Source organism: Thunnus albacares, chromosome 2, assembly GCF_914725855.1.
Source record: "Thunnus albacares chromosome 2, fThuAlb1.1, whole genome shotgun sequence".
In the NCBI taxonomy this organism is placed as follows: domain Eukaryota; kingdom Metazoa; phylum Chordata; class Actinopteri; order Scombriformes; family Scombridae; genus Thunnus; species Thunnus albacares.
Window position 1 is genome coordinate 27,178,426 of NC_058107.1, and position 27,893 is coordinate 27,206,318.

General features: G+C 41.1%; 1 protein-coding gene across 4 annotated transcripts in view; it reads left to right on the plus strand.

Moving 5' to 3' along the window:
* nsd3 (nuclear receptor binding SET domain protein 3) overlaps positions 1-26,812 on the plus strand; it is a 30,140-nt gene extending 3,328 nt beyond the window's left edge. The window contains exons 2-25 of one of the 4 annotated variants that reach the window (XM_044376037.1): positions 117-976; positions 2,515-2,763; positions 2,872-3,034; positions 3,224-3,378; positions 4,459-5,082; positions 5,765-5,957; positions 6,050-6,150; positions 6,833-6,878; positions 6,989-7,119; positions 7,861-7,986; positions 8,090-8,216; positions 8,306-8,506; positions 10,359-10,538; positions 11,238-11,384; positions 16,164-16,320; positions 17,379-17,581; positions 17,690-17,802; positions 17,919-18,065; positions 18,162-18,284; positions 19,519-19,635; positions 19,741-19,882; positions 21,174-21,280; positions 21,371-21,575; positions 22,372-26,812. In XM_044376037.1, coding sequence (XP_044231972.1) covers positions 161-976; positions 2,515-2,763; positions 2,872-3,034; positions 3,224-3,378; positions 4,459-5,082; positions 5,765-5,957; positions 6,050-6,150; positions 6,833-6,878; positions 6,989-7,119; positions 7,861-7,986; positions 8,090-8,216; positions 8,306-8,506; positions 10,359-10,538; positions 11,238-11,384; positions 16,164-16,320; positions 17,379-17,581; positions 17,690-17,802; positions 17,919-18,065; positions 18,162-18,284; positions 19,519-19,635; positions 19,741-19,882; positions 21,174-21,280; positions 21,371-21,575; positions 22,372-22,643 — 4,845 coding nt within the window. In that variant the 5' untranslated portion in view covers positions 117-160 and the 3' untranslated portion in view covers positions 22,644-26,812. The remainder of the gene's footprint in view (positions 1-116; positions 977-2,514; positions 2,764-2,871; positions 3,035-3,223; positions 3,379-4,458; positions 5,083-5,764; positions 5,958-6,049; positions 6,151-6,832; positions 6,879-6,988; positions 7,120-7,860; positions 7,987-8,089; positions 8,217-8,305; positions 8,507-10,358; positions 10,539-11,237; positions 11,385-16,163; positions 16,321-17,378; positions 17,582-17,689; positions 17,803-17,918; positions 18,066-18,161; positions 18,285-19,518; positions 19,636-19,740; positions 19,883-21,173; positions 21,281-21,370; positions 21,576-22,371) is intronic. The other 3 variants (XM_044376049.1, XM_044376042.1, XM_044376059.1) reach the window with 3 other exon arrangements.
* Positions 26,813-27,893: the final 1,081 nt, after the last annotated feature.

Genomic DNA, 27,893 nt, shown 5'->3' on the forward strand with positions numbered 1-27,893 from the left:
TAATGTTGAACAAGGTATTTGGGTTGTTTGTCTGTCCTGATTTTGGAAAAAAAAGAAAAATATTTAATCGGAGCCAGTTTGCATCTCCTTTTAATTGCGTACATCTCTTTCAACAGGTCCAGTCAAAGAAAAAGACAGTTAAGGATGCAGGAGCCCAACAATGGATTTCTCCTTCTCTTTCATGCAAGGGATCATGGGAAATACAATTCAGCAACCCCCTCAGCTCATTGACTCCGCCAACATCAGACAGGAAGGCACCTGCGACACCGGCAGTGACCCGGGTGAGGATGGTGGTCCCTCCTACGATGCTGCCCTGGATGCAGAGTTTTCCTACCCGCCGTCGGCCTCGGAGGACATGCCGCAGGTCTCGAATGGCTACCCTCCAGGTTTGGGCATGTACGAGCCGCAGGCCAAGTTCTCCATGTACTCGCAGTTCCCCAACGGCTCGGCTAACGGCTACGGGGCCATACGGAGCTACGGAGAGCACGGCCTCATGCCAGGGGAGGGGACGGTCCTGAGAGGCCCAGGCCTCCAGGAAAGACCCTTATCTCCTGTGTCGCCACCGCTGCCCACACATCACCCTCACCTCCACCACCACCACCACCACCACCCTTCACATCACCACCACACGCATCTCTTCCACTCAAACCCGCCTCACATACAAACCCACCCGCACCCGCAGAGCCCTCCACCGCCGCCTCTGCCCTCCCAGCACCACTTACCCCAGACGCCGCACATCATGACCCACACTCTCCCGCCTCCTCCCCCTTTACACCTGCCCTCCTCCAGCCCTCCGCCCTCCCTTGTGGACAGCACACCCTCTTCTCAGCCCTCCCACACCCCGTCCAACACGCCCGGTGGGGTGCTGAAGAAAACCAGCTCTCCGGAGATCAAGCTGAAGATCATCAAGACGTATCAGAACGGCAAAGAGCTGTTTGAATCTGCCCTGTGTGGAGACTTGCTGCAAGAACTGCAGGTAGTGTATGCAGGTCCAATCAGCTGCAGATACATACTCTCACAGATAAAACAACCACTGTAGACACAGTTACATTCCTCACTCACAGATAGCGATTCATTTTGGAGGGAAATGAATAGTCCTTTGTAGTTGATTAAATTTAAACTACACACATACTTGATCCTTATCAAAAGAAACCACTCAATGAGCATTATAAATATATTTTAAGGGCTAAAACCAGTTTCTCTTTGCATTGCCAACTTTGTGGCACTTGTGTGAGGTGGAATTTGAAAGTAAATGTTGTGGCACTTATTTGAATTTGGCCTCTACTGTGGCTGGATTGTACCTCATTTGTTTGTCATTTTGGACAAAAGCGTCTGCTAAATAATATCAATCATCTAATCTGATGTTTCGATCTTTTAAACCTTGCTTTGGTTGTTTTTATTATCATCATGACTTTGTAAAGCCCGAGGTGACGTCTTCAAATGTCTTTTTTTGTTTGACCAACAATCCAAAAAACCCAAACATATATTCAGTTTACAAAGAGATAAAACTATTACCAAAAGAGTTGTTGGTTTATTTTCTGTCGATCGACAGCTCTCGTTTTTATCAATATGTGCAAATTAACAAAATTACATTCAAAGACATTGTAGAGCATCTCTGCAATCAAAATTTATACTCAAATTTCCAGATGAGAAGAGAGAAAAAAAAGAGCCTCAACCCACACTGCCGCTGCTTTGTCTTGAGATTTGTTTTTTGTGGGTCTTTATATTGCCCGTCATCAGGGATAATTGAAATCTGACAATTGTAAGAAAACTAAATTATTTATTTTTAGGTTATTAATTTTTGTCTATTATTGTTTTGCAACTTCAAAGACATCTGAGGCATCGTATAGAGAAGTGGCAATCAGAAAATTTATTCCCAAACCCTGAACGATACAAAAGGGCTGCAACTAACTATTCTTTCACTTATTGATTAATCTGATGAATACTTTGGACTGTAAAATGCCACAAAATAGGGAAACATGCCAATTACAAGTTCCTGGAGCACAAGATGACATCTTCAAATTTGTTGTTTTGTCCGAATAATAAGAACTAAACCAAAAGATATTCAGTTTATTAAAGCAGGAAATCTTCAGATTTGAAGCAGCTGAACCAGGTTATTGTGGTCATTTTTCCTTGAAATATTCACTGAGTAATCCATTATCAAAATTGTTGCAGTTTAATTTTCTGTCTATCAGTTGAACAACCAGTTATTTCAGCTCTACATACAGTACACAACAAACAACCTTACATGTACCTTACATGAAATTACAAGGAAGTCATCACTAAATAGAAGTGTAACCTGTCCCATTAAAATTCATATGGAATATGTTACGCAGTGTGCCTCTTGGATTGCTTTTAATCATCCTTTCAGCATCACTTAAGAAGTAGATATCTGAGAAAGTTTTGATATCGTCTCGCAAAGGGATCCATTTTTGAGTTGCCGTTACAGAAAAAAAAAAAGTCCACTGATGTCTCATCACCGCTGTTTTCCTTTTTCTATTTTTTAATCTTCAGAAGGAGTCTCAGAAGAACGAGGCCACTCAGATGCAGCGCAGACATGAGAGGAAGAAGGAGAAGAGGAAAAAGAGCGCGAGGCTGCAGCTGCAGGTCCAGGAACAGAGCTTGGACCAGGTCCAACCACAGGCAGGTACCACAGGTCAGACGGAGGACACCCACGTCTCGCCCCAGCCGAGAGAGACACCCGCGGCCCCGGCAGAGAAGCCCCAGAAGACCGTTATCAAAACTGAACCAAAGACGCCGAAGGCAAGAGCTCAACCGTTCATTCTCCAAAGAATTAAAACATGAAACAAAAACTTTTTTTATTTTTTATTTCAAAAGCAGACTATTGATCCATTTATGTTCTGTTTTTAGGTTCCGAAAGTCCATCACCCTTCAGTGATCCAAGAGACGGGCTTCTGTAAGGAGTTTGTGATAGGAGATCTGGTGTGGTCCAAGGTGGGCACCTACCCATGGTGGCCCTGCATGGTCTCCTCTGACCCGCAGATGAAGGTCCACACGCGCATCAACACCAGAGGTAAGAATAAACACAGACAAACACCGACCTTCATTAAGATTTTTGCACACAAATGTGCTTTTTTAAAGGTTGATCACAGTGGTCCAAAATCTCTCTTAACACCCCGAGCCTGCGTATTTAGTTTCACATACTGTATATCAGGCACAGACTCTGCAGCTTGTTATCTTGACTTTCTCATTTGCCGCACAGGTCACAGGGAGTATCACGTCCAGTTTTTTGGCAGCGTGGCAGAACGAGCATGGATCCACGAGAAGAGGATAGTCATGTACCAGGGGAAGCAACAGTTTGATGAACTTCAGGCTGAGACTCTGCGCAAGGCCACAAACCCCGTAGAAAAACACAAAGTACGTACGAGTCTACTGAAGAACCTCTGATAAACTTATCCAACATAATGAGGTTTTTTTACAGATGATATAAATGCATTTTTTGGAGGAAGAATCATTAACTCAAAGTCAACATTCAGTATCACCAGAAAATAGAAGATTGAGGCTTTATATGTATTAGGATTAAAATTGACAATTTCTTTGGATTTTATTTTATTTTATGCGATTAGGAGTTCCTTTATCTTTTTATTTGTGGCAAAAGAAGGTAACCAATGACTAAATCATATGCTCATATATAAAACAGGTGTAGAAAAAGATCACACAGCTGGTAGAAGTAGTAGGACTGATGTAGATCCTGAGAAAACATCAGATAACAATATACTGGCTAGTATTACTTTCACTGATGAATATTTACACGTGGTTTATTAAAAAACCCTTCAACTTTGGTTTTCAAGTTGTGCAGAATGAACCAGATAAGTATTTTACAGTTCAACAATGAATATACTGTATAAACTTAAATCCTGAGTACACATCACTCTCCACACCAGCATCTGTTCTGATGTTATATATTCTACTCTGCCAACTTACAGTTTTTCATTATTAGGGCTCGTTATTTTCAAAATGCAGAAAATTATTTGTGTTTCTTTCGAATATTACAAAAACAGAAAAATGTCATATTATGACAGTGTTATTTGCATTGCAAACACTTTGTAGTTTAGCTATTTATACTTCATAATTGGCAGCTGTTAAACATTTTGTGTTAGTGGAAGGTGGCTCTGAACTGTCCTCTCCACAAAACAGCTCAAAATCTGCTTCCTCTAATACAAAAGACACAAAATGACCTTGTTTACTGTAAACTGCAGGGAGCAGTGTCCTCTGGCAGCAGACAACACAACAATTTTGGGATGTTTCACTGCATATAATCTAAAAGTTAGTACAGAACTTCCCATTCCCTTGAAAGAGAAAGTGTGTCCAAACTTTTTTGTGGTACTGTATGCTATATGTGTAGAATGTGTAATATCATGTCGCCGATCAGTCGTGCTTTATCTACACATGAAGTTCTTAAGTTGATTTGTGTCTTTTTGATGTTTTCTTCTCCAGCTTCTGAAGCCTATCCCTCAAAGGGAGCGTTCCCAGTGGGAAGTGGGTGTGGGCCATGCCGAGGACGCCTTCCTGATGACGCGGCAGGAGCGAATTGACAACTACACCTTCATTTATGTTGATCCAGACCCTCGTGAGGCCCCTTCAGCCAAGAAACCCAGCATCAGAGCGGAGAAACGGAACCGGCGCTCCAGTGGCTCAACAACCAAGAAAGAGGATGGAGGAGTGAAGTCACCAGACAGAGAGCAGCCACCACGAAGGCTGCTGCCACGTAGGCAGTGTAGCGTTTCAAATACAGACGACAACACGAACTCCCAGGCATCAAACGAGGAGAAAAACCAGAGGGGGGACCCAAGTAAAATCAGCTCCCCTAAACAGAACGCTGGTTCTGATGCACGAGCACGGCAGGATTCCCCACCACCAGTTAGAGCCTGGAAAACTGCAGCAGCAAGAAAGCTGCTGCCTCTCTCCATCACCATGAAGAGACTGAATGTGGAGATCACAAAGTGTGACTGGCCTCTGCTGCAGAAGAAAGCAGCTCCCTCTCCGAAAAAAGAAGAAGAGAAAGAGGAGAGGGTGGAGAGAGAGGCCAGGCAGCCCGACCTGGGATACTGCTCACCTGAGGTTGGTGTAACTGAGGAAGAAGGCAACTTTTTTATTTTATTCTGCGAGTTAAAGGGGGCCTATTATGCTCATTCCCAGCTCTATGTTTTTATTCTGGGACTCTACTAGAGTAGCTTTCCATGATTCATAATTCAAAAAAATCCTTATTTATCTTGTTCTGGCTCTTTATGCAGCCTCTCAGTTCAGCCTCTGTCTGAAACAGGATGTCTTAGCTCCTGTCTCTCTAAGGCCCCCCTCCCGATGAGCCCACTCTGTTCTGATTGGTTAGCCTCCAGAAGCTGCGTCACAGCCGACTTCTGGCCGCTCGGGAGGCTACATAAACAAACCGTGAAATAAACTATAGTAGAAGGATAGGAGAACAATGCAAACAACACATGGAAAAAACATAGCAACAACGTTAGCAACCAAGGCTACTGAATGGACGGCCATTTACAGGCATGTGCAACGATCTGATGTCAGCTCGTCTGCAAAAAAAACCCACTACAAATGAAGCGTTGAGAGCAGGTTGAAGCCCTGACTTTTGACTTGCAGGGAGCGTTTCTGTATACGTTAACCTCAAGCTTTGAAACTTTTATCGTATTTAACATAGATATCTGACGTCATAACAGTATATGAAAAACAGAAAACCACAAAAAACATAAGAGGTCCCCTTTTAATATGCACGGGTTTTTGTTGTGATTAGGACAGCAGAGCTAAACCGGAGCCCAGTCCAGAGGAGGAGGAAGACGGGGACGGGGACGGCGATGTGGACGGGGACGTGGACGACGTGGAGGAAGAGGGGGAGGAGAGGAGAGAATCCCCCGCCAGTCAGAGGAGTGAGGAGGGAGGAATGCAGCAGACCTCCTCTCCTGGTTCACACCACAGTAGCCCACAAGGTTTGTAAAACCCAGACATGTTATTTGACATGTTGAGACATCATACAATCAGGAAGAGATGCAGCTCAATACTTTCACGGTTTCGTTTTCAGGTTCTCAGGAGAGGAAGCTGCAGCGGCGCTCAGTCAGGAGCAGGTCTGAGTCAGAGAGAGGCAACGATCCCGTCCCTAAGAAGAAAACCAAAAAGGAACAGGTATCCATCCTCCTCAGCTAACCTGGTGTTCAGACTGAAAATAGCACTGCATTAAAAAAATAAAAAAATAAAAAACTGTAATAGTGATGCTTCCTGATGACCAAATGGTTAAGAAACATAACATATAATCCCATCGTCCCCAGTTTGAGTCCATGTCATGCCCCTCTCTCCACACTTTTTCTGTACACTTCTGTACACACCTTTTTTCCTCTCCACTGTCAGCTGTTAAATAAAGGCAAAATTTCCCATAATATACATTTTTAAAAATATATAGAAGTGTCAGTGTTGATTGCATCAGTGAAATAAAATCCAGGAAGTTTGAAGACTTAACAGATGCCAAAACACTGCACTGTATTTCTTAATATAATTTCCAACTGGAACAATATCACGGCTGCGATCTGATTATCCTTTGTCATGATGATTGTGAGGTAAACAGTAAAAATACAGCATTCACGTTACAAACTAATCAGGTATTTGGTTGGCCAACGCAGTGTTGCAGGAAGATGTCGCACTGTGTTGCTCTGAAAGTTTTTTTTGCTTTAGTTTCCTGTTTTTGTACCTCTGCTGCATCAATGCAGTGGTCCTATTTTAAGTGCCAAATTTTTTCAAACTAACCTGCTACCATCTGAATCAAAAATGACGACAACTGTACACTAAAACTCGATGTTTAACTTCATCACAGGCGGAGATGGCTCCTGAGACCACACTGAGGACGGGCTCACAGAAAGGTAGAACATCAACTCTTTGAAGCCTTTTGTAAACGCCTTTGGTGGCAACTCCCTTGTATTTCCCGAAAGTGAAATCCATCCTTTTTATCATCCGTCATGTCATCTTTTAGGAGCCAGTGAGATCTCAGATGCCTGCAAGCCACTGAAGAAGCGAAGCAGAGCGTCAACAGATGTGGAGATGGCTTCATCTCAGTACAGAGATACCTCTGATTCCGACTCAAGAGGCCTCAACGATCCGCAGGTAGGGTTGGAAAACATACAAAAAACTACACACACACACACACAAAGAGGAAAATATTATTTGATTTGATTTCTTTTGTACACATGATCCGTATAAACAAATCAGAATCTACATTTTGGCTCTCCTGAATCATTGTCTGTTTAACTTTCTCTATTTGTTTAACTTTCTCTGTTAGGATCCTTTATTTATTCATTTTTAGTAGTGTGCAGGACTTCTTACACCATCACAACAAACATAAGATGATATTTTTCTTCTGGATATTACATTTGTAAAAGTGGAGGTCGTATTATATTTGAAATAAGACATTTATTCTTTCACAACAGCAGATTATTTTCTTTGAATGGAGCAAGTATTGTCTCACAGAATGAGACTGTTGCATAAGAATGTGGGTTATTTGTAGCTTTAAGGCTAGTGAGTTTCTTCACATTTGTGTGTCCTTTGGAGTTAATCAGCCCCAAAAGCGTTTAGGAAGCACATATTAATGGGAGGGAGTTTCTGATGGCTCATTTGATAAACTCCTAACACGCGAAAACAAATTGAAAAAGTGTCTGATGTCTTTACTGCAGAATCAGATTTGAGACAGATTCATCTATTTCTTTCCTTTTCCATATAATTGCGGTTGGAAAAGGTTGTCCTGTATAATCAGGGCTATTTTTTGAGCCAATATGGTAACTAAACATCGAGGCTTGGTTTCCTGCACGCAGGACACATCAACACGCGTGGTCTTTATTTATCTCACAGGGTTTATTTGGGAAGAGTCTTGATAGTCCAGCAGCTGCAGATGCAGACGCTTCAGATACTCAGTCTGTGGATTCTGGTTTGTCTCGTCAGGACAGCAGCACGGGGAAGAGGGACACTGTCTGCCAGGTAAGCATTGCTCATGATTCCTCTTTCTTATATTCACTTTCTTCTGAAGATGTACAGGTATTTAGTTGTATGATGTTTTAACTTTGTGTGTGTGTGTGTGCAGATCTGTGAGGTGTATGGAGAGGGATTGGTGGTGTGTGAAGGAGACTGCAACAGACAATTTCACCTGGAGTGTCTTGGTCTTACATCCCTACCTGAAGGCAGGTTCACCTGTCTGGAATGCAGAAATGGTGAGTGAACCGCTTCAGCTTCACTGTGTCTGATGTCCAAAGCTTTTTTGCTCTTTACTATCAGAGACTCTCTGTCATCCTTTTTCCAGGCAATCATCCGTGTTTCAGCTGTAAAACAGCGGGGCGGGAGGTGACACGCTGCTCTGTGTCTGGATGTGGCTGCTACTACCACGAGGATTGTGTCCGTAAACTCCCGGGCACCACCAGCAGTTCGGGCGGCGGCTTCAGCTGCCCTCAGCACAGCTGCTCAACCTGCTGCCTGGAGAGAGACGTTCAGCGAGCCAGCAAAGGTAAAACAACTTTTGATTTGTCATTCTGATTTCCTGTTTTGAGTCTGCAGTTATGACTGTGCTACATAAGCAAAGTGTGAAGAAAAGTTATTACACCTTAGACCAAAATGTCTGTAAGTGTAGCAACAGAAAAAGCTCAAATAATGAGATCAAAAGTCAAAGCTGTACTGTAAGAGTGAAGTGCACGAAGAAGAAATGAAATGTAGAGTGTGTTTTTCTTGAGACAAATTATATTGAGAGAGAGAAAAATGACAAACGGGTGCTACTTTTAGGAGGCACACCTTGAAATCTTGGTCAGTGCCAACCTGATGCACTTCTGCAGATTATTTGGTGACAGTCTTCCCACAAGCATCCTGTTCCACCTGAAACCAAATGTGGTTTTAGTTGAAGGGCGTCTGAAGGCTGCAGACAATTGGAGAAAAATAAAGTAATTGCCCCGTTCCTGGAAATGTCCTCAGATGATGGTGCATTATTCTGCTGCAAATATCCCATGTGAAAAAAAGTGAGGAGATGCACTGTGTTTGCAACAAATTTTAGGTATCTTGTGGTTTAAAATGTGCCAAAAATGTCCCTAAAGAACATTTGTCTCACGGTGACACCATCAACTACAATTTGTACCGTTGACACAAAGCTGGATAGCAAAGTAAATGAAAATGTTTTGCATGGTGATGGAGATATATCTTTTCAAAACCCCTCAGGGATTTTTCTCAAATTGAATAATATTATGCACTCTTTAAAACAGGTTTAGCTTCCTCCTGTTCATACTGACCATTAGAAGATCCCCTCCAAATGCACTTACAGTGTAAGTGATGGGGGACAAAATCCACAGCCCTCGTTTTGAGCAAAAATGTATTTAAATATTCATCTGAAGATAATATGAGGCTTCAGCTGTCTGAGTTAGTCAAATAAAGTGAATATCTTCTACAGTTACAGTCTTTATAGCAAAACTTTCCGTCTTTGTGTCTCAACAGACAGCGTTTTCCTTTTCAGCTGCAGTGAAAGGATCGTAACTAAAAAAGAGAAGTTGGCACTAAAAAGACTGTAATTTTGAAAGGTATCTACTTGATTTGACTCATTTGGACGACTGAAGTTTCATATTAGTTTCAGATAAACTTTGCACAGAAGGAGGGTTGTGGATTTTGTCCTCCATCACTTACATTGTAAGAACATTTTGTAGAGGAGGAATAATTACAGTGAGTAAAACAATCCTTTAAGAGTCGCTCATGGATGTATTGTTCTGAAAATACACTCCAAACTTCACGTGTGGCCATCTTATGAAACCACCTTTTGCCTGTATGCTACCATAAAGCTTTGAGGAAGTGATTGTCTTGCACACCAAACAAATTAAATAAGACAGTCTTATTTGTCCATTGGATCCCTTTAATTACAGCTGGAACCCATAAAGAAATCTGACCTAATTCATCGTCAAAAACTCTGTAAAGAAAGAGAGTGAAGCTTTTCACAGCTCCGGTTGCTGTGCTGCATCACAGCTACATGAATCCACTGAAGGAGTGAGCTGTTCACATAATCTTTGTCTCTTTTACAAAATAACAGAGGGGACAGGAGTTGGGGCAAAACTGTGGCTGTGTCCACAATCATCGCTCGTTTAGAGATACTCGTTAGTGTACTCAGTGGTTAACAGGAAATAGAGGTTTCAGATACTTATGGATCATTGTTATTTTGCGTCGTTATTGACAGGTGTATCGTCCTATGTGACATATCACACTGAGAAAGTCAAATAAAATGGTGAGCAGTTAAAATAGTGAACTATATTGTATATAGAAAGTGATTGCAGAGACAGCGTTTTATTTCATTATCAATCTTTTGTCCCTCTTCTCTGCTTCCTGTCCAGGTCGTCTGATGCGTTGTATCCGCTGTCCAGTGGCCTATCACACGGGAGACAGTTGCGTGGCGGCAGGCAGCGTCGTCCTCACCCATCACATCATGATCTGCAGCAGCCACTGCAGCACCAAGAGGAACGGCCTCCTCACCTCGCCCGTCAACGTGGGCTGGTGCTTCCTGTGTGCCAGAGGTAAGCCCCTCACACTGTACTCGCTAACGGTCTCCTCTCCCGCAGCCTCAGACTCAGCGGCAACCCCGAACAGGCGGATCAGGGAAAACTAGAAGCTCATGATTTCACCACAGGTGGCTGATGTCTTCTGACTTGCGCTATGCATAAAACAGGACCCAGTCGCCCTCCATGGCTGTAGTTTTTTTTTAAAAATCTTAGACACATTTTTTGGGCACATGCAGCTACGATAACACCTCAAGAATGAAATCTGAAACCTCACATACTTTGTTTAGACATTTTATCTTTAATATTTCATGTTTCATGTTTGGCATTGTTGTTCATGAATAGCAGTGCTGTGAAATGTAATGTTTGTTTTCCATTACGATACTAATATGATGAATGATCCAGGCTGTTACACTGCACTCCACTTAGAAGAATCTGTCAGAAAACACACTATTTACTTTTTTTTTTTAATAATTGTGATCCAGGTATGATCTGATGTTGTAGTTTTTTCCTGTTAAACATAAGTTGAGTGCACTGTTTGGCCTCTTTGTGTTGGGGCAAACTTTGTTTTACTTGTGTCTTTCTTGTGTTTTAACTGTGTGTATGCGTGAGTGTGTGTGAGACTGTGTGTGTTCGTTCTTTCTCTTTTGTGAATATTTGGGTAATTTCGAGTTTGATTGCGGCTCACCCCCGTCTCTTCCTGTGTGTCTTGTGTAGGGCTGTTAGTGCAAGACCTTACTGACACCATATTAAGTTCATATGCCTATAAGTCCCACTACCTTCTGACTGAGTCAAATCGTGCTGAGTTGAAATTACCTATGATTCCCTCTCCTTCGTCAGCTACCAAAAAGAATGTTGGGAAAGGTAACTGAACAGTTTTTCTCTTTCTCCTTTGTCCCACTGGTTTGTGTTTGTGTTGTGCCTGCTCCCATTCTTATTTAGTTTCCCTTTTTGTCCGCAACTTTCATTTCAAAGCCTTGAGGTGCTACGTTAATTAACTGGTTAAACCTGCAGTTAATTTTAATGCAGAGTGGTGCATTAAAGAAGTAACCTCAGCCAAGTTCCCTAACACATTAACGGATAACATTGGGCCTCATGCAAGAACATTTTCTTAGTATTATCCCAAATGTCTCCTATTCATTTCTGATTCACCAAAACTCTTAACTGTACAAACTTGTTAATTTCCTGTTTCAGCTTGCTGAATGATAGTTGTTCATGAGGAAGTGCTCACTTGTGAGATTTGATCGTGAGCAATATCAACGCCCTAAATTGCTATATAAGGCTGCCTGTTCTGCTCTATTTGTGAGCATGTTTCAGTCACAGATATAACAAAAAGAGGAATTTCATTCTGCAGAGCTTCAAGTCCTGCTGTTGAATATCTACAGATGAAAACAGAACAAATTTAGAGGTGTCAGTAGTCGCATTAGGGGTCACAAAACAATTGTGAAAATATTGATACAGCTGCCACGGACGTCCATTCAGAGCAGCGGCGTACTGTGACAGACATAAAGAGGGCTTGACATGAATTAGATTTTAAAAAATTAACATCTTGTTAAGTAAAATGGACCATGACTTAAATGGTAAGAGGTCAAAATGATGAGACAATAACACTCTAGGTCAACTCTCTGTGCAACAGTAAATCTAGAATACAAATTGAAAGCTTTCCTAACAACTACTGAACTATATAAATGAAATATGCCACTAAAATCAGTAAATAAAATTTTAAAAAAGGCCAGTGTACAGTGGTGGAAAGTAACTAAGTACTATACTCAAGTACTATACTTAAGTACAGTTTTGTTGTACTTTACATGTATCTTTACTTGGTAAACTCCACCAGAGTACAGAGGGAAATATTGTTCTCTTTACTCCACTGGATTTGTTTCTAAATTATATTTACAAGTTACTTTTCCGTGTAAGATTTTACTTAAGAGACACGAGCAGTTTATAAAATATGATGTGTAGATGTTATTAATTGTATCAACTAAATTTAACTCGACCTCAACCGATTACGACAGTAAAGTAGGGCTTGGATGTTAAGGCAGCAACATTTATGATTTAAAAAAATATAACACTAATAGGAGCCGTTTACATAATTAGTATTTGATACTTTAAGTGACATTTAAATTAATTCAGATTAAGAGATTATGATTCTTAAATCAAACTGGTGTTGTTTCCGCTGCGGACAAAGGCAGACTGTCTGTATATGACTCTAACAACAGGCGTGGGTTACTGGTTTATTTCGTTTGTACCTAACAAAGAATTCTGAGTACAAGAAAATTGGTGAATGCAGCAAGTTTTGCGACAAAATAATCTTTTAGTATGCATGGTTCTTGCCTGAGGCTCATTGTGAGACTGGTTTATGCTGTGCATGAACAGTCAATCTGAGTAAATATCTCTGCAATAAACAATCCTTTAATTTTAAATGAGTAAAATATCTCCACTGGGAAAACATAATTGGTCATTTAACCTGCAGTAGTTAAATGAGAGTTACGTATGTAACTACAGTTCTATGAATTCTGGATGACCACCAGAGGTAGTGCGTTAACACTCTTATGTGTTATATGTCTCGCGCACACGCAGGTCAAATATTTAACATCAACAAAGTCACTTATGATCTGGGATGATGTAGCGTATATAAGCTCATGTCATCAAGAAACGTCCCTCCAGAATCTTCTCACCAGGATTCTCACCAGGAGTAACCAAGAACTCTGGCGGTCGTCCAGAATTCATAGAACTGTAGTTACGTACGTAACTCTGGTTCTGTTTCATTCTTCCTGACCGCCAGAGGCAGTGCTTAACACTGGATGACCATTACTAACATAGTCACAAGGAAACCCACCTTACCGGGAATGGCCGGAGGGTTCCTGAAAGACCACTGCTGCTATTGCATGGGGAGCAGCAACATTGACCCTGTAAAAATGGGCAAAGGTGCATGATGAAGCCCAGGTAGTTGCAGTGCAAATCTCACTTAAAGGGACCCCCGTATCATTGCCCAGGAAGTGGAGACTTCTGGAGGAGTGTCCCCTGATATTAAGCTGATATTAAACAATAGTCCACCTGGAAAGCCTCTGTTTGGACAGGGTGTGCACTTTCCTATGGTCCCCATAGCAGACAAACAGGCTATCAGAGTGGCGAAAGCCAGCCTTTGCCTGTATATAACGCCTCAAGGCCCTTACTGGGCAGAGCAGTTCTGCTGAATCAGCTTCCTCATCCTGTAGGAATGAGGGGTCATAAGCTGCCAGCTCAATGACCTGATTAGAGGGTGCTGGAGCCAACCTCTTTGGGAAGAACAATGAGTTAGTGCCACCCCTGTACCATTCGAGTTCCAGTGCATGCATGCTTAACTCACCGACAAGGCGTGAAACTCACTCGCACGCTTCGCGGATGCCATCGTCAGAAGAAAAGCAACCTTTGCTGAAGACCATTTCAGCCCTGATTGCTCCAGAGGCTCAAAGGGTGAGATACAAAGGGCTGTCCATCTGGATAGCAGTCCCCCTGCTTGACTGAAGGTTAAGGAGCAACACTAGTGTATCGACATTAGCTGCCAAACAGTCCACTTTCTTGGCCTTTTTCCTAGGCAGGGCACCCTCAGCTGGGGAGCATCTCGGCCCACTCCGTACATTCAAAGAGGCACCAGGTGGAGGCTGGCCTTCAGGCAGCAGTCCTTCCACCTCAGCAAGTAAGGCTAGCTTCAGCTCCCGTGTTATGAGGCTGCAAGTCATGCACTGACTGTCAGATAGCCCCTCCTTCAGGTGTACAACACCGATGCATGAGGGGCATTCGTCATAGCCATCGGTAGCTAGCAGTGAAGACATGCAGGCACGGCAAAAGTGATTCCAGTATGGTGGGCCGCAATATGAATAACTTGTATTCTCAATTTTATGTCTTGAATTAATTTTTTTAATGTTTTTATACCAAAGATAACTGGCCACTCAGGAGTGAAAGTACTCTCTGGTAACAGAAAAATCAATCAATCAGTTTGCTAAATACGGTGAGTTTCCAAAACTCAAATCAAAACAACTTCCTCAGTAACAAGACACTAGTGAACTAACTGTTAGTACTGCTGAACTTACAAAATGAGTGACCAAACAACGGGGAGCAAATACCCTGTTCCCTTAATGTACGACACCGAAGCGCCTCTACAGCAACTATCACAGCAAAAGAAGTGTACCCACAAGTGAAACCACTTAATGGGGAGCAGTCACACTTTTCATCTAAAGTAACGAGCAAAAGCACTCGTCAGGGAGTAACTGAGACGTTGTCTACCAATAGCAATACAGCAAGGGCGAGCACTTAAAAAGTCACCGGCTATCTTCTTATTTTGATTCAATCTACATTTGTGGATTACCTGCCACGAGAAGATACAAGGGACATCTTATGTGTGACGTGGGTTTATATACACTACGTCATCCCAGGTCACATGTGACTTTGTTGATATTAAATACTCGACCTGTGTGTGTGCGTGAGACGGATAACATCCAGTGTAAAGCACTGCCACTGGCGGTCAGGAAGAACGAAATAGAACTACTGTCAGGTGCCCTGATGCTGGATGCTCTGGGTCAGTTTTGGCTCTGTCTGTGGTTTGTGGAGCTTATCGCTGCTGGAGACACACTGCTTCTCTGCTTCAGCACTCTGGGCTTGTTTTTTGATTTTGAAAGGCCTTGTCCAGCTTCACCTCCTTTATGCCGACTGCAACTAAGTTTTATGTTTGACTGAAATTGTCAGATGAAATGAAATTTCGGCTCACCTCCATTTTTCTTGAGCTTTGACCTGCCTTGGATGGAATTTACTGTCAATCTGGACTCAACATGAGTACAGTAGATCAAATATAAGAATCCTCAAGTGACATTGAGCTCTTTAATGTTGTCATATCGGCACAACAATTCTTAAAAGAAAAAAGAACAATTTGGCAAATTGCAATATTATAAAAATAAGATTCCATGCAAGCTGGTCTGTGCAGGATGTGATATGTGTGATGGGAAACGTTTGCTTTACCAGCAGGACTGCATGCCTGCTTTTTGCCAATAATTTGTTATTTTGATTCAACCCTGATTCATTGTTAATGCGCTGGCTGGTTTTATTCCTGTGCTGCTGCTGCATGTATTTCCCATAGACTGGTCTTGGTACAGTGCTCTGAATCTGATTGCCAGACATGCTGTAACTTCTGCGGTAAAAGTTGCAACTGACTGGACGACCCCCCCTCGCCCCCCATGCAGGGGCTTCCAACCATTATCAGTCCTTTTCATGCAGCCTTCACTCAAGAAGAAGCTGCTGGCTTTAGTTTCTTAGTTCAGAATAATGAATTCGTAAAGCAGCTTCAGGTTAAAATATTTTCCATTCAAAGACACCGTTTTCCTGTCATACCAGATCCTGGAAAACTTTAACTTGATGTTGTATTTGCCTGTTGGTTTTGTAGTATTTATACCTTTCTCTGGCTTGTCTGCAAATGAGATTCAGAGTTTGTCCAGGTTTTAAGGTGCATCACCTAATCGTACACTCCTCCTCTCTTTGCATACCCATTTCCCACAACGCATGCACACACACACACACACACACACACACATACACACACACACACACACACATATATACACAAAAAACACACACATATATACATGTGTACATCCATACATACAAATGTAGGAGGCAAGTTGCTGTGCTGCGACTCATGCCCAGCTTCCTTCCACCCGGAGTGTCTGGAGATGGAGATGCCGGAGGGGGCGTGGTCCTGCAGTGATTGCAGGGCAGGGAAGAAACCTCACTACAAACAAATTGTCTGGGTCAAACTGGGTAACTACAGGTACGCAGAGAGCACTGATTATAGACTGCAGAGGGTTGTGCAACTGCCAGTTTATGGTACGGTCACATTTAAAGCACAAGTCAGGTGATATGTTGTATTTTTCTTTTTATTAAAAAAAACCCCATGAAAAGACCAAAACAAAAAATTAACTGATCCTACTTAGAAGGGTTGTCTGTGTTTCCAAAGCTTGATATACCTTATTACTCTGTGCCATAGACACACCTTTGCCTGCTGTGACATGTTTCTTCATGAAAACATGAAACAACAACATCAAAACACAGTCTTGCTGCTGTAAATACTCGAGCACCAAGTCCACACCCCCCCCAAAATACACTTTTTACTCATGTTTGAGTAACATTTGCTAAAATCTACATTGCCCAGCTGTTTAAGGAGATTTTTAGCTTGTTGAAACTATAAGCTTGTGAACTGTTTTCAAAGACTTGTCCTCTGTAAGAATACATGAGCTTGGGCCTGAGAGTCACACAAAAATGGAGAAGTTAGAAAGTATTGAAAGTGATTTGCACAATGTTGCTTTTGGTCTTTTTATGAGATTTGTTGACGATAATAAAAATATAGAATATCTCCAGACTTATCTGTTGAGTTCAGTCCAACAAATCGGCTGCAAACTGAAACAGGATGTGTGATGTTATATCATAGATGCAGGTATTCAGGAAATATTGATCAGAGAGTGCAGCAGTGGTGTTTTCCTGCCTCACAACTGACTGTGAGACATGCTCTTTGATATTTATGTAGTTTGTAGTCTGCTAGCATAGGTGAGGTGATGGGACAAAAATAATATCTTCATCATTTAAGAAAAAACATAGTTTCTATTAACCTGTGGTTTTCCAGGAGCCTTGCAGGTTCCTTTTAAAAAAATGATGGAAATTGTCCTTCACAAAGGTTTCAGCTGAATGAGAAGCAAAGTAAATATCTTAAGCGTTTGGTGCTAGTGTGACCCTCAGGCTGTCATCTTTTTTGATTACTATTCTGTCCTCACTTTTCTATCTCCTCATCTTCTCCTTTTTATTGAACTATGTCTCTGTCCTGCTCTCTTTCAGGTGGTGGCCAGCGGAGATCTGCAACCCTCGCTTGGTGCCATCCAACATTCAGAGCCTTCGCCACGATATCGGTGACTTCCCTGTCTTCTTTTTCGGTTCCCATGACTACTACTGGATCAACCAGGGCCGCGTCTTCCCCTACGTGGAAAATGACAAGAACTTTGTCACGGGGCAGATCAACATCAACAAAACCTTCAAGAAAGGTAATTATCATTAAAGGTTTCCTCCTACTTCAAGACAAATCTCTTGTGATTTAGTTCTTAAAAACAGCTGGGAAGATGAATTTCTAAGACGCTGTTGGTGTGTTTCAGCTCTGGAGGAAGCAGCCCGGCGGTTTCAGGAGCTCAAGGCTCAGAGGGAGAGCAGGGAGGCTCTGGAGCAGGAACGCAACTCTCGCAAACCTCCACCCTACAAATTCATCAAGGTAATGCTACGTCATTATCGCACCCACGACAAACAACCCAAACATGTATAACACTTAAGTTGAAGTTGTTTTTAATGTGTCTTGACTCATTATGTGGGTGTGATTTCCTGTGTCAGTCCAACAAACCAGTAGGCAAAGTGCAGGTGCATGTCGCTGACTTGTCAGAAATCCCACGATGCAACTGCAGACCAACAGACGAGCATCCTTGCAGCCTCGACTCTCAGTGTCTCAACCGCATGCTGCAATACGAGTGCCATCCACAGGTCTGTGTACATGTTGGTCATCGTTTGTTTAACTGATTTCTTGAGTGATTAAATGCCACCTCATAACTTCTTACCTTTCATGTTGTTGCTTGACAGGTTTGTCCTGCAGGAGACAACTGTGAGAACCAGTGTTTCTCCAAACGGCTTTATGCAGAGACAGAGGTGATAAAGACAGATGGTCGTGGCTGGGGCCTCAGGACCAACCAGGCTCTGAGGAAGGTGGGTGTCAAGCTTAACTTTCAGTCTCAGTCATTCTGTTGTGTTTACTTACATCTTAAATGTGAACCAACCCACTTAAAACCATGAAAGGCTTGACTATCAAACCACATCTTAACCATCTTTCTCTTGAACATACTGTATGCAAAACAGATGTCTATAAAACAGACATTTAACAGTACAATTTGATAAAACATAACTTAGAATTACGTGCCGGCCCAGTGCTGCCCTCTGATGGACTTTTTTGACCAAAGAGGGACAAGGACTTAATTACTCAGGGACAATATGTTTGTTTTTGGTCAAGATTTACTTCAAGGTGTCAAATTAATAACAGTAGGACTCAATGTTTAAGTACAAGCAAATTCAGAAGCGTTTTGAGGCCAGGTAGATCACTGATAGGAGTTATAAATTAAATGGTGACCATCATGTTAGTCACAACAATGTACTGTATGTTTTCTAATTGAGGACAAACTCTCATTTGTTAGGAGAAATGTGGATGCAAAAAACTTCAGAAAACTGACAGGAAACGCAGAAAAAAGAAAATTTAAAATTCAGTCATGATTTCAGGGCTGAGAATGAGTGAAAGAGATTGAATGTCAATGAACAAGATGGTCATTTTTTTTTAAATATTGTAGTTTTTTTTCCTTTATTAGATAGTAACAGTGCAGAATGTCAGGAGACAAGAGTATAAAGAGAGATGACATTTCATTAAAGTCCACAGCCACAGTTTAAACCAGAGTTGTATCACTGGCTCCAGGGTTACCTTCAGCTGCCAGTTAAATACCAGCAAAATTATTATCAGTGATCAAAATTTTCCATATAATAAGATCACAGGTTCAGTGACTGTATCAACCCCGCACCCTGTCAGAATATCCTTGTGAAAGACGCTGATTCTGTGTCTTCTTCTCACTTCAGATAAAGTGATAAAAGAAAAAATAGTTTGAAGCAGCAGAGACTGAGATTACCTGATTTTAATCCGTTGTATCAACAAACGTCCAAAAATATTTGATCCAATCATGTGACCCCTACCCAACCCTCCCCATCTTCAGTTTGTAATCCAGGCTTTACATTAAAAACATTACTGATGACATCATCAGAGTTATTTTTTCAAGAAGAAATTATACAACTGTTCTTCCTCATGACAAGTGAAGTAAACTTGAAGTGTAAAATCAGTGATTTGCCCCATTAAGGGATTCTGCATATCACCTAAAACATCATGTAAAAATGTTTCCTACAGGGCGACTTTGTGACTGAGTATGTAGGAGAGGTTATCGATTCAGAGGAGTGCCAGCAGCGAATCAAACGTGCCCACGAAAATCACGTGACCAACTTCTACATGCTCACCCTCACCAAGGTAACATCAGTCACGCTGACAAACACTGAAAGGCTGTTCAGGAGAGACCCCTCCTCCAAATGTATCGCAGAAACCTTTTGTCTTAATGTCCGTCTTTGCTTTTAGGATCGTGTGATCGACGCCGGCCCAAAAGGAAACTCATCTCGGTTTATGAACCACAGCTGCAGCCCCAACTGTGAAACTCAGAAGTGGACGGTCAACGGAGACGTTCGTATCGGACTCTTCACCCTCTGCGATATCGAGGCTGGTGAGTTCACATGAGAACATCACACATATACAGACCCGCCAACCTGGACGCATTTTGACATCAAAGTACGCCGGTACAATTTGTCACTCGAAACTGCGCAAAAAAGCCGGTAATGCCTGTGAGCGCCGGATTCATTTTCCACCCGGGACGATCATGATTGATAAATGCATAATGTCATTTCAAGAGACTGCAAATCAACAGCAACATGACATCGATTTTATCCCTCTCGTTCCCCCTCCTCACTCCGGACGGCTGGTTCCTCAAGTGAGAACGGTTCTTTTAACTCCTTTGCAAAGATAAACGGACTGAGGTGGATGTGGAAAGCTGAAAATGTGAATTGAGTTAACTTAAGTTAATACAGACCTGACAACCTTTGGAAAATGTTTAAAACATTAGCCTAACATTACTTAATTTGCAAGCTAGCTCGCTTGTTCACCAGGCATTTAAATTGGCAACGTAACGTTATATTATCCTTGTCACATATTGTTAAATGTGACTTTTCATAGAACTGTATTCATAATTATTATCGCAGCCAAACCCATAACCGTAATGAGAGGAGCAGATCATGGCATGATGAAAAAAAGTGAGCGCAGAAATAATGTTACTTAGAAGGTTAATGGGAGGTGTGTGTGTATGTGTGTGTGTGTGTGTGTGTGTGTGTGTGTGTGTGTTGTAGTCTATAACTTTTGCCTACTCTAGGAAAATTTCAAGGAAAGGAAACAAAGTACAATATGTAAGAATGGAAGTGATTGCTTCTACAGTTTCAACAGCAATGTTCATATTCAGCCTGTTTTGTTATTAGGTCATCATTAAGTAATAACCTTCCTATACTGAGAACAGTCATATTAACCATTATTTATTTCTCCATAGCCACAAAATATTCTGTTTAGGCTGGTTTGGGTTTTACAGAAATTGTGTTCTTGGTAAACTATGTTTAAGAAAGTGAAAGACAAAGAGGCATAAATGACCAACTAACAGTGTTGGCATCTGCAGATATTCTTGTAAACAATCTGTTAATCGTGTCAAGAATTTTCATATCAGCCACTTTTTTGTCTGTTTGACTGCTGCATGCATATAAATGATGCACTGTAATGTGTATGTATGCAAATAATGTGCAATAATTCATTGTGTGAACAGCATTGATTTGCATCTGATGCATCTCGATCACTGAAGTGGTGCTCCACGGTTGGCTGGTCTGGATATATTGTGTCACAAATGTTAACAGTGCACAAACCTACAGTGATTCAGATGATTTTTTTTAATATGAATGTCATCCCTGTTGTTCCTGCAGGCACAGAGCTGACGTTTAACTACAACCTGCACTGTGTGGGCAACAGGAGAACGTCGTGCCACTGTGGATCAGATAACTGCTCCGGGTTCCTCGGGGTCCAGCCAACGGTGAGGACACTACTGCTAATTCCTATCACAGCCCAATCCTGACTTTCATGGCTGTGTTTGACACTACTTTCCTCTTCTCATTTCCTCCAGAGTGCTGTGGTGATGGAAAAAGAGGAGAAGGCCAGGAACGCTAAGCTGAAGCCCAAGAAGCGGAAGCTGCGGCCGGAGGGCAAACATGCACACGAGTACTTCTGTTTCTGCTGCGGAGAGGGAGGAGAGCTGGTGATGTGTGATAGGAAGGACTGTCCGAAAGCATACCACCTGCTGTGTCTCAACCTCACCAAGCCGCCATACGGTAATGATGAAATAAGCTTGATATGTTTTATGGTCATTTCAGCTGCTTTCAACCGTATTCATGGTTTCACTACAATAGTACCACATGTTTAATTTCTATCAGTGAACTTTTCCTGTTATAACATGATGCAGAAGTATAAAAAACACCACTTCATTAGTTTGTCATCAGCCTGCTCTCACTTTGCTGTTAAATCTTTTTAAATGTAATTTTTCAGTGCTTTCAATACCACAAACCAAATTCTCCTCACAAATATAACCAAAACCATTTCCATGGTTAGATACTACCAGAAGTTGGAAAGAATATGTTATCTGTAATAATGGTGAACAGACAAGAGTTGGTGCTTACTTGGCGTAGTTGGGATCATCATATCAACAAGTAGGGTGTAGTTTTGGAATTGTATAACAATAATTATAAGTTTTTTCAACCATTATTTCCAGATAGTCAAGTCAATTTTATTTATAGAGCCCAATATCACAAATCACAATCATCATTTTCCTCAGGGGGCTTTACAAGCTGTACAGCAATCAACATCCTCTATCTTTAGACCCTTGATTTGGACAAGAAAAAACAGAAAAAAGGGGGAAAAAAAGAGAAAACTGAAAGGAAAAAATGGCAGAAACCTCAGGAAGAGCAATAGAGGAGGAATCCCTCTTCTAGGACGGACAGACAGGAAATAGATGTGTGTACAGAATAGACCAGATAGCAAAATGGATCAGTTTGATCAGATTAACCGACCAATCTGACCTTTTAAATCTGAAATCACTACGTCCATAATGACCTCTCTTCCTGTCTGCAGGACGTTGGGAATGTCCGTGGCACGACTGCAGTATTTGCGGCTCCCCGGCCTCGTCTCTCTGTGACTTCTGCCCTCGCTCGTTCTGCCGGGATCACGAAGCGGGGGCGCTCACCGCCTCCTCGCTGGAGGGCCGCCCCTGCTGCGCCAGTCACAACCCTCTCAGCCCCCTGGACTCCAACCCCAGCTCAACTCAGCTGCGCCACTCCGCTCTGAGCCCCGTCAGGGTCAAAGAGGAGCCTGAGACGGAGCCGGGCCAGCCGGCATCAGAGTGATGCAGCAGCTCCCTCAATACCTCATTCCCTGTAAAGTACGCTCCTGTTGGCCAGAGCCTCTCTCCGGGCTCCAGTCCACCTCTGATCTGAAGCAGTGCACTACGAAAGGGAATACAGTGCTTTTGACCAGTGCGATGGCTGCTCTGCAGAACCGAGACACTCCGACGAACACCTCGGTGCCACTCGTGGCGAGAACAGAGCGATTGGGGGTGTCGGCAGGGGAAGTGACCAGGCATCATTGTGCACCGTTTCCCTCCTCTCTTGCCATAAACACCACTACTAACACTCTCTACAGCTCGCCTGCGCCCACTGAAGGGCCCAGACCACCACCTCATTTTGTTTCCTTTTTTAATTTTTACAGCTGTGGAAATTTTTAAGTGTTGTCACGTTGTCAGTTAACCGGCACTTTGAAGAACTCGACGAGTGAGGTGGAGGGAGAGGTTAGAGAGAGGAGGAAGAGGAGGTGCGAAGCCGAACCCTCTCCACCTCGCTGCTCCTCTCTCTCTCGGTTTACCTGCTGTAAGCTGTGGTCGGCATCTCTCTCACAAAAACACACACACACAGACACAGACACAGACACACACACACACGCACCTCCACGGCCGACCATCACTCCTGACGTGATCCGTCATCGTGTTTATCTCTTCTTCTCGGAGGAAAGGAGGAGGGAAATGACCGATTTTTTTGTGCAATTTTTTTCAGGACCACACTACATTCCAACCTTCCTTAAACATGGTTTTAATATACTTATGGGTATAGATGAATATAATTATATACGTATCTATGTTTGTTAATGTTTACAGACAGATTCTCTCACTTCATCTCGGTGAGTGGTGTATTATGTTTGTTTGTTTAGGTGTTAAGCATTACGCAGACCTCCTTGTGAAAATAGTCCTATTAAGGTGAAATACTGTATAATGGTATATAGTGTAATGGTATGACATTACAGAAGTACTTGTGGTTTTCATATTGCCAGTCTCACTCGCCATTGTGTACATAATTGGCTCATAATATTGTAAAGTACTTACAGATCAGGAGGGACGGAGCCTCGCCTCTCCGGTTGTTTCTTGGAGGAAGGAAACGCTTTTTTAAACAAGACAGATCCTTTTAGATTTTCCCTTTTTTTTCGATAAAGTTCTGTTCCGCATTTCCTCTGAGCCGTTACTGTCACTTGTATATCGTAGACGGAGGGGCCCAGCTTCTGAGCACTGGTGCTGTCTTAAAGTATTGTTAATCAGCCTTACGGGATCACCTCAGTTGGATTCTGGTTGTAGGAACTACTGCCCAGACGCAGTCCATTTCAGTAACGTCGTGTACTGTGACCGCTAATGCTTTGTTGTTGTTGTTTTTTTTTTTTGTTTTTTTTTTTAAATTCTCTGTTTTTGTTTTGCCAAACTTTTTTCTGAAAAGCACTTTCACATGCCTTGTCGCTACACAATTTAACTAGGTCATACATATACAGAAATGTATATTAAAAGAACATATGACAAGTGTTTCAAAATGGATACCTCTTCTTCTTGTAGTAACGTCGGAATTCAAACTGTGTTGTAACTTTTTTTTTTTTCCTCTCGGTCAGAAACCTGGTGAGAGCTGGGCGAGTGTTGTTTTTTTTTTTTGTTTTTTTGGGGGGGTTTTTTGAGGAAAGTGGCCTGAAAGCTGTTGTTTGTTTTTGGCACAAGTAGGAATAACTGCCAGCCCGGCCTGTTTGCCTCGTCTGTTACAGAAAAAGCCCTCCAGCGTCTGACAGAGGCACCTCTTCATTTTTTCCACCAGGGGAACGTCTTACAAGGCTGGGCTTTCTATATATAAAGACATAATGGTGTACAACAGTCCAGTCCAGTATAATGTACAAATACAAAACTTCTGTACAGTGTTTTTAATCGCTCATCTGTCAAATTCAAATTTTTTGTATTTATTGCACCACATTTTATACCAATTTCTTTTTCAAACACCAGTGCAGTAATTTGTCTCCCTCCCCACCAAGGTGTAAGTGAAATAGACTATTTAAAAAAATGGGGAGTTTTACATAATATATCTGTATCTAGTCATTGCATTTTTTTTTCTTTTTTTTTTTTTTTTACATTGGTGTAATGATTCCACATTCGATAACAGCCGCTGCTCATCGACCTGTATCGTGACTCACTGTAATTGGTGTTAAAAGCAGTGTAAAGCAGTTCAATATTTGGAATGTGAAGTTCCCGTTTCAGAGCGATTTTGTGCTGTTTTAGCCTGGACTCAAAAAGTAGTCATCAACAGGAGGAAGCTTATCTGTAATCATGCCTCAGCCTCTTTGCTTGCTATTCTTTCCCCGGTTACATGACTGTTTGTTTGCCCCTTAAAAAGATGTTTTTTTGTTGGTTTGTTTGTTGTTGTTTTTTTTTTAAAGCATCCTGAGGTGGTTCGATATAAAAATGTCGAACCACGGGGTGAAACGGTGCCAATGTGTCCAAATAATTTCCGTTCATTTAGTTTAATCATGAAGAAATCAGACTGAAGAAAGAGAAAAAAAAGCTGTTAAATGCAGAAAAGTTAATATGCTCTGTGTGTATTTTTTTTTTTTTTATGACGTTGATGATGATGATGATGATGATGCCTGTATTCGTGCACATATTCAGCATATTAGATTTTACTCCCTTTTCTGCATTTAACAGCTCTACTCCTGTTTTCTTTCTGTTATCACCGACTCATTTGGGAAGCATTTTTTTTCCACACATGGATTCCTGGGAAAAAAAAAAAAAACTCACTAATTTCCTTGTGCAACTAAGCACAACTAAGCTCCCAAATCTGCCAAACGCCTCACATCTTTTAATTTTATTTAATAGTTAGTCATAGGAATTAGGCCACTTCAGTACTTGTTCATTATTAGGTCGGTGCATCATTAAGACACTTTTCTTTTCACGCTCAGTCTGCGTGTTAACTTGAATTTACGTAGTTTTTTTTATTTATTAACATATTATTTTTTTACACAGCGTTCATACATGTGTGATTATCGGACCGCAGGCATCTTTGAGTCCGAAAAAAATGTCTGAGTGATGGTTTTAAAGCCTTTTTTTTTTTTTTTTTTTTCAGGGTGACTGCTGTTCAGCTTCATGCTTCCAACACCAGTTGCTAGTTTAACCCACTTTTGTAATCAGTTGGAGAGTCTCTAAAAGCCTAATTTTAATGCCAACATTTAGTTTTTATTTGTGTTTATTTGTTTTACCACATTGCACAGAGATTCTGCGTAACCAAACCGCCTTTATTATTATAATATTTTTTTGCACCTGCACATCGTGTGATCATGAATTACTCTGTGCCAGTTCGTCCTCTTGCCCTCTCTCAGCTGACACTGCAGCAGTATTATAAAATGCCTAATTTATGCATCCCAACATGCATCATTTCATTTGCTTAAAATACTATCTGATGTGTTTGTTTTGTTGGTTTTATTCTCCGTATAGTGCCCACGTTTTTTTTTGTTTTTTTTTGAGAAGACAGCATGTTTGATTTCATTTAAGTGACCCTTAAATAAGCCTGAAGAGGATTTTTCTAAGTGTCCAGGAATTTGTTAATTTTTATTTTTTATATATGACCTTAAATTTAGGATGGACCACCCCTCCCCCGTCCCCTTTGTATGTCAAAGGGTATTTTTTCAGTTCACTGTGACGTCCTTAGTTTTGTTTTTTTTTGTTTTTTTTTGTGCAATGTTGCCGACTGTCTATAAGTTTCTGATTGACATGCTGTCAGAGGAGAAATAGTGTTGGAATAAATAAATAAACTCACCTTCATAAGCACTCATCATCTCTTTTTACTTAAAATTGCTTACAGAAACTCTAACTGGGGTCATATCTATCTCTCTTGGTGTTGCTTCAATTAAAAACGTGGATGAACACACAAATACCATGTTGATTACTGTTCAACCTGTGTTACTGCATAACTGCATATTGTTGAAGAACTTGTACATAGTTTGCATTGAACTTGCATAGAATCATGTTACTGTGGCGTGCTATTTTTTGCCTGTACAATTCTGCTTCTAAATGTGTGTGACTGTTGAGACGACACTCTTTTTGTACATGGCTGTCTTTTTATTTGAGAATATTGATTCTGTCCTTTTTCATTCTAAAGTTGAGTTTGAAGAGTTCAGACATGCCTGAAGTTTGACTTTAATAAAGCTGTACTCTGTCTCAGTGAAACTCTCTCACCGTATGTTTTTTTTTGTTTGTTTTTTTTATCTTTGAGGATTTGGTGAAAACACAATTAAGACGATATATTGACTTTTCTGTTTAATTGATTGTGATACCAAGACTTTATCAAGCAGGTCACAGCTGAACTAATCATCACAACTACTATTAAATACAAGTTTTATGAAATAAAGATGTTTAAATTGATTAAAATAATGCTAAATCTAATCTTAACAGAAATTAAACAATTTATTTCAAGTGTTTCAGATACATTAAAAGTGGGAACTACCTGAGTAAAAGGTAAATGTGTTGAAAATAAATTAATTCATACTGTGAAACCTCTAAGATGAAATTAGGTTGTGAAAAATAAACTTACAAAACTTTCACATGACAGTCAAAGATTAACATCCTAAAACTAACTAAAACTGACTAAACTAACTTCATGAGAGAAGAGATTAAACTGGGAAAAGGCAAAGCTTTAATTTATTTGATAGCAAAATAAAAATGGATGAAACGTTTTTAACCTCTAGATGGCGCTCTGTAACGTGACGTGGCTTCGTGCATCCACGTGTCAAGGTAAAGTTATTTACACTACTATTTCCGGTTTGTAAAGCACATCACAGTTCCCAGGTGATCAAACCATTGACTATATAAATATATATATATATATATATATAGTCTCACACTGAAAATACTCTGCTGTTGTTTTGTTTATTAATTTAGATAAACTCCAGTGACTACAGAATAACATGTAAACATGATTGGTTATTGGTATAATTGGTGTTTATAAGGTCTCTGATCAATATTTAGTCCAAAAAAAGAAACCATACTTATGGTCTGATGGTAAGACCATTCAGTCTATATTGTTCATTTCCATTTTTTTCCTATGATGTCTTAATGCTGTTTATGTCTGATGTAAAGTTCATAACTGCCTACATAAATAAATTTTACATTGTTTATAGAACCTGACGTGTACATTTAAGTCATTATTTTATAAATATATATTTTATTTAATACTTGCAGGCTATCACTATGAAATTGAAATGAATATTATAATATGATTTATTATTGTATTTATTATACTAGATCATAT